This window comes from Diadema antillarum, unplaced genomic scaffold (genome assembly GCF_040938485.1).
Source record: "Diadema antillarum isolate AM-2024a unplaced genomic scaffold, OU_Dant_1.0 seq00000368_RagTag, whole genome shotgun sequence".
Taxonomy (NCBI): Eukaryota; Metazoa; Echinodermata; class Echinoidea; order Diadematoida; family Diadematidae; genus Diadema; species Diadema antillarum.
The window spans coordinates 123,101-130,695 of NW_027271369.1; the positions used below are offsets into that span (position 1 = coordinate 123,101).

General features: G+C 38.5%; 1 protein-coding gene across 1 annotated transcript; it reads right to left on the reverse strand.

Moving 5' to 3' along the window:
* LOC139731272 (sulfiredoxin-1-like) lies at positions 1 to 3,460 on the reverse strand. The gene is made up of 2 exons (XM_071642159.1): positions 3,181 to 3,460; positions 1 to 312 (listed from the first exon to the last, which is right to left on the reverse strand). Exons 1-2 carry the CDS (start codon positions 3,331 to 3,333, stop codon positions 103 to 105), a joined length of 363 nt encoding a protein of 120 aa, XP_071498260.1. The 5' UTR covers positions 3,334 to 3,460; the 3' UTR covers positions 1 to 102.
* Positions 3,461 to 7,595: the final 4,135 nt, after the last annotated feature.

The following is a 7,595-nucleotide window of genomic DNA, read 5'->3' on the forward strand; positions in this document are numbered from 1 at the left end:
ACATTCATTTTTGATTGAATGTGCCTGCAAGCAAGATATGCTTGAAGCAAGATTGCACTCAGGAAGTGTCCTGTGTCTTGAAAGGGCTCCAACAGTTGTGCTCTATAACAAATCGGGCGTAGACGAACCAAGATAAGTCTTGAGGTCGCCAACTGTTGAGCGCACCAGCTTACATGGAATTGTCTTCATGTTCAGTCGCTTGTAGGCAGCATAGCGATGGCATCCACCAAAGGAGTAATAGTAGTTACCACCCTGACGGCCAGTGATCCAAAGAACATCGATTGGTGGGACCTTGTGACGCTGGCTTGGATCCTGCAGTAGAACCAAATATATCGAGGATTCCCATCATTATCAATCATAGACCCCACATCAAAAGCTGAATACTTGACATACATTGTAATAATCAATACATTGGCTTAATAGGTATTGAAGCAAATTACGGTATCCATAAATGTTTGAGTTGACCGTCATTAATACATGAGGTCAATGTATTTTTCTTTGATAGACAACCTTGGAATTGGACATTCAGAAACTAGAACAGGTTCTAAAATACCATATTTTCACAAGAAAGTAATATTCCTCGGCCAGTTAATGAATAAATGATTTATGTAATTGCATCACAAGCTTTCCACTGGAGTCTACACAAACTGCAAATAAATTTCTTGGCATAAATAATATTTCTCTCGCAAATGACGTGGTTACATTGCTAAATTATACTAACTCAAATAGTGATTCATAATATGCGAATATTCATAAGTACGTATAAACCAATATGCAATACCAACAGGATGCTCTGAAATAATTACAGAGCATGCACTCCATTATAACAAACAATGCTACAACTAACATTTATAATCAAACTAAAATAGGAACACTTAAAATTCCCAACAGAACTTCAAACATTGCTTTAATATAGGTGTGAGGGAATGGACAAGATGCGCTCACAAGAAATTACACCGACACAGTGTAAATTTGTTGGTTCACGGCTCTGCTGGGTATATAGGCCAGGTTTATTTTTATTCCCAACAAAAGAGGGCAGAAGTGGCTCTATCAAGACCTGCTATAGTGTCAAAGACAAACAAAATATACATTGTTATAATGGTTTCAAATTAATGATTACACCACCATAAGAAAGATATTTCCACTTATATAGCCTAGTATATGATATCGCATTACACAAAATGAACATATCTCCCTTCTGAATAATCTTCTATCTTATTCTACTCACTATAGTATGCAACACATCTAAAACTACATTTCGTCGGTTGAGAATGATAAGGGCGTTAAGTGACCACAAAACCAATAGTGTTCGAGAAGACTTAAAGCCCTTCTCATTCTCAACAGACGATTTGTACCAAACATTCACAGAGCTAAGAAAACTACAGTAGTATGCACACACTGAGAATACTTGTAGTAGCATGGCTACTTACCTACAGGAATATAATACAGTACAGTGGAACAAGTTTCTTTCTGTCATGCTATATACAGGTTTCTTTACTTCAACTTTATATTACATTCAGAGAGTACAGTGTGCAGTGACAGATGAAAAGTTAGATAACTAGAGAAAGAGAAGAAGAAGAAGAAGAAGAAGAAGAAGAAGGAGAAGAAAGAGAAAGGGGAGGGGGATAGAATGTACACTAGCATCCTACTAACAACTACCATGTACAATGTACTATAAAATGCATAAACTATTACACTATTCTCCAGACCCTTGTTACTTATTGTGTCATGGTATCATCCCTAATACTTAATACATGCTCAATTCCTTGGTCACTCACTATCCTATGCCAGTGCAAAGAGAGAGAGGGGAAGGGAGCACGATGGAGAGATAAGTGAGGAACAGAGGGAGAGAGAGAGAGAGAGAGAGAGAGAGAAAGAAAGGAAGAAAGAGAAGCACATCAATGACTATTAAAGTCTGCATACATCAAGACTACTACACTGTGGTGTATAGGACCCTATTCACACATACAGCATAATGTCATCTCATACAATAAGCAAGTGAGTGACAACACAAATTTCCACTATAATGTTTCAGACAATTCTTATACAACCCAGATAAGTCTGAACCATACAATGTATATTACAACTGGAACCAAAATACTAACAATCGATCGAAACATATCTCCATACTATTTGCAAGGGAACACTAGTGTATAACAAATGACACAGAGGAATTGTTAGGTAGCTGCTTCCAGCAAATACATGTACTTGTTAACCAACTCCTTAAATACACATTCGATATAAAAACTTATCCTGTTGTATCTCTTAACATGATGGCCGCATCTGTCCAAAGATTACCTGAGTTCTCTGGCACATCCCGACAGGAACAGTTAGTGATTCGGATAGTTGCTAAAATTGCTCAGACACAGCATCTCAGTATTACTGCTCTCCATGAAGTTGTAAATTATTAATGTAAAAGCAAATGGCAGAGGGGCATTCTTGCCCTCTTGATCACACAACTTATTACTGGTAGAGAAGTTAATGAGGGGGAAAGACAAAGCAGACAAAAGAGGAGGGGGGACCTAGGGTGGGGGTAGAGAGAAGGAAAGAGGAGGAGAGACAGAGAGAGAGAGAGAGGCAGGAAACTGAGGATGCTTTGTGAATGAGGCAACCCATATAATCTTAAGTCAAACACTAACTTCCTGTGTTATTCTTATTAAGTTTGATGCCTTAACAAAAGTCCTGTGGTACTCCCTGTCCTCCACAAACATGAACAAATTATCACAACTGGAGCACTTGAGTTGTACACCTTGCAGTGGCCAGTGTGGGTAAGGGGACAGCTCTTTGTCTCCTTAGTTTGATATGGCTGGTCATGTAAACTTCAGGGTCACAATAGATACATAGACATTGTTTGGCAATAAATTTCATGGTCACAATAGATGCATGGACATTGCTTGTCCCCTTCTTAATCCAATACCCACAGTGCATGTGTTGTAGGTATGGGTAAGGACTAAAATTTATCTCTACCTGTATTCCACATAGAGACCTACATATTGTATGAGTACAAGGGAGATATGTTATAGTGACTTATAAAAGTGACACCACATTTTGGGCATCTAATCAAAGTGCTATGGCTGAAATAAAATGAAATTATTTAGGTGAAAGTGCATTCCCTTACATTGGTACATGTAGATACATGCACCTGTTCCTAGAGGGGCTCCAAGTCCCAACTATACAAACCTGTATTGTTTCCATTAGTGACATCAATTTGGCATTATCCAGCACAGGTGGGATGGGTCGGACAATGACATCCAAGGGAACGTCGTACACCTCTTGAATGGATTCTGTGTGAATGCTGCCTTTATTCACTCCACTCTCCGAGTCACCATCCATGGTAAGTACGCTTTCTGAAGAACAAAGTGTTCGTTTCTGCAACTGAAAAATGTCTGATATACTCCAGGCGGGGCACACTTCCAGTTTGGGTTTCTTTATTCTAACTTTTGATTGAGCAGCTGACGGGCCAAGGGCATGAACTGTTCTCACACGCATGAAGTGAGCAGCTAACAAAATCGTCAAAGTAGGCCTAAACATCAGTAAGATGTAATAAGGTGGCTAATCAAACAAAATATTACTGTACTTTTTTTTTGTGTTAATGTAATAAATCAGATTTCAAGTCCATCAGTGTGAAAATTTCTGAATTTCACTGGTCATTTCACTGGAACCAGTCCACATCTGTTAAAAGTGCTACACAACACTTTGTCTTTTGAAACATTCTTCCTCTATAGACACACGTACACAATGACCGATGTTACTCTTTTTATTTTGAAAACCAATTCAATATTGCAAGGGATAGAACCAAAGCATTAATCCACAGCGGAAAATGTTTGTCTCAGCCACGTTGTTCTCTTGTAACGGTTAATTGGGGCTTTTTTTTTTTTTGTGGCTTTTACAGTAAAATCATGAGAGCTTAGATCTATATTGAATACATTCGGTCTAGACCTACTTGTAGTAGCTCACCATGCATATAACACGGTACTTTTATTACTAGTCATGCTAGTTGTAGTAATACACTAGATCTATTGTAATCTGCAGTTCGTCGTATAGTAGTAGTACTGCACAGCGGAAACTGAGCGGTCCAACACGGTGCGGTGGCCGCGGGCGACGGCGAGGTTGCAGCTGTCTGCTCAGTGCTGCGGTAGAAATGACGAGGCGGCGGCGTCTGCTCTGCTGACAAGACAAGCGAGACGTTGCTGTTGGTTTTCTAGCACAGCATTGTCAAACATCCGTCGCATGGGTCGACTAGTCGCCGATTTGGAGAAGCAGTTAAAAGCGTCTCTGTGTGGACATCTAACGTTACACCTTTCAGATCTAGCGTGTTACAGTGAACTTACAGGATGTCCCTAGCTAGCAGCTAGCAGCCAGCCCCATTATCATGGGCCCAGTCTCCACAGTCTGGCTTGGTATTGCCTATCATGCATACATATTGCATCACTTTCCCAGAATATTAACGCCCTCTAACGGCGAACGAAGTAGCAGGTTGCATGTGCCAAACTGGATCTACCTCTGATTCATTATGCATGTATTACATCGTGTATGGCCTCATTGCATAATACTTAGTAACCAGCCACGCACGCCGTCCTATTCGAATATAAGGGAGATAGATACTGTATTACAATGTGTGTCTTTATGTTGGTAATTACCTTTCACAATCACTTCCTACAAAAAATGAACGACACATAATGACACGGGAATGAGTGGGGAATGAGTGTAAACAAATATTAGTACACAAAATCGATTAGCTAAAAATAAAAATTACTTGACTGGGAATGTCCGGGTACTAATCTGACATATCAATACTAGTAGGGCCTATACAGAAATTTTCATCATTTTTCATATCAGTTTGACTTGTCGGAAATAAGCTGAAAAGTAAAAGAATTGGCTTTCCAGGAGGATACAGTTTCATTTTCATAACATGCAACTTTAATTTACGCATTTGCAGATATTTCTGGACGCTATTGACTTTTGTTTTATTTGTTTTATCTTTGGGGAAAATGCTGTTTCCTTTAATGAATATAGAAACAAACAAAGTAAACCGATATTGAATTAAAGTCCAGAATGAATCTTCAGATTGTTCAAAAGTAATGACATGTAATGCACCTGCAGAATATTCTTTTTGCATGTATCCATTCATAATCAACTGAAGGCCGATAGAGTAAACATCAGCCATGCAGTTATAGGCCTATTCAGCTCTTGAACTTCCTTGCATGCTTTAAAAAAAATCCGATTGGTGAGTATGGAATTACTTTGTAAGATCTCGAAGCCTGCTGATAGCTCTTGCATATCATTCACTTCCATACAATGCTCTTGGGTTTTATCAATGTTAAATCAACTCATAGTCATCAGAATCAATCATGTGTATTTTCTATAATATCAGGCCCCTATCATTTTTTTTTCCAATTTGCATATTGATGAATAATATTTTGTGGTGATAATATGAAGGCGGGCCACCCGAAGGAGCACTATATACATCCTGTGCAACTAGTGTGCTAAGTCCTGGGGTCAGTGGAGGTTATAGTTCATTAAAGGAAACCAAAACCCCAAGAGCAATGTGAATTGAGTGAAAGCAGCAACATTAGTAGAACATTATCACGTGGAAGTTTGAGGAAAATCGGGCAATCGATGCAAAGGTATGAATTTTAAAAGTTTTAGAGTTGGAACCACTGGATAAGGAGACTACTTGAGTTTATGACATTATTGTGGACAACAATATAAAGAAAATATAAAGAGAATTCAACATGCTTTCACTTTTCTAGCGTAATGAAAGAGCACTTCACTAACTGCTTTCAGAAATCGGGGGGAATAATCATTACCCTTTATGTCAGTATCAAGTTGATGGAATGTGTAACTTTCATGAAAAAATTTATTTTTGTGGAATTATCATTATTTCCTTTATATTGTTGTCCACACACGACGTCATGAACTCTAGTAGTCTCCTTATCCAGTCATTACAACACCAAAACTTACAAATAATAACTTTCGCATCGATTTTTCGATTTTCCTCAAACTTTCACTGATACATGTGTTCTACTAATGTTGCTGCTTTCACTCAATCCACATTGCTCTTAGGGTTTTGGTTTCCTTTAATTTGGCAGGAAGTTCGTGTGAGAAATCTGCAATGAAGAGTTGTAATGTGATGATTTGGCAGTCGTTTAGTTTTTGTAAATAAGATGGTTTTGCACCATGAATTTCAATTGGGAACTGATGTTTTGCTCCTTTCTCTTTTTCTTTTTCTTTTTGATACTCGAATTATAGTAAATAGTCCGGCTCACACCTCCCTGGTTTATTATATAGGTACACCAGGAGAGATGCGCAAACACTCCCTATAGTCATCACAACTGTCCCATTCACGCTTAACCCATGTTTGATGGCACCTCTCAGAAATGATTGAAGTATAGTATGTGAAATATTGGATCTGCCGCACCGGATAGGAAGACAATGATTGATTTAATTCACATTGCATAATGACCACCAACGCTCTCAGGAAGATTCCTTATATCTTTATGATCGTGATTACTTTTCGCCGTCCCTATCATAATAGGAGTTCATAAGTTAAAAAGGGATAAAATCAGCTTTCCAAGAGTTTTCAGGTTTAAACACTTTCACAACATACAGCTCTGGTTTACACTATAAAGCTTGTCTTCAGTTACACATATTTTCTGGACCTGACTAACTTTTGTTTCACTTGATAAAATAAATAAACAAACGAAATACAGCTGACGTTGTGTTTGAGGTCAAAATTAATCTCCGGATTGTTCGGAGAGATGGCATCATCTCCGTATAGTACTGACAGCTGATTTAATATTTATTGTCCAGTCATTAAACCTCTTTGGAAGAGGAGACGTCACGGCGACTGCCGTCGTGTGACTAGAAAGACCCCCCCCCCCCCCAAAAAAAAGAATTGGTTTGCGCTGTCACTATATCCAGAAGGCGACTAAAGGGAGACGTCCAGAAGACGTCTCTAAATAAGGTGACAACTTATTCGTCGAAAGTTTATACTTCCAATGGACGTGTATAACATACATATTTAGATAACAGTTGATCTGGATTAGAGGAATTATACTCGTCAATTATTTAAATAAAACAAAAAAAAACAAAAAAACAAAAAACAAGAATCCAGACCTAAACGGAGAATGTTTAAATAAAGGTGGCAAGTGACGAATTTCATTGTCATCAGGATAACCAACACAGGAAAATGACGACACAAACCTTCTTCACGCTTGAGGCTGTGTCTCGATCCATTCTTTTCCACATAGTCTCGTTTTATGCGGATGCTCAAAGTCCCAGCTCCACCACTGGATGAAAATGATCTAAAGCAAAAGAACTTTATTTGTTCTGGCCACCGAAAGTATTTTGTATTAGGCAAAATCTGCAGACCTCTGTAGACCCTGTCTAAATCGTATCAAAACCATGCATGTGCAAAACGCGATGACTATATTTACAACGGAAAAGACAAAAAGACAAGCTGGATATAGCATAATTACTCAATTAGGAGAAAACGACAAGCTGGGACAATAACAGCAACAAGCCCAACAAGAAGAACAACAGCCTAACAGTATTAAGAAACTACTTATTTCATCATCATGCCATGAGTTCGT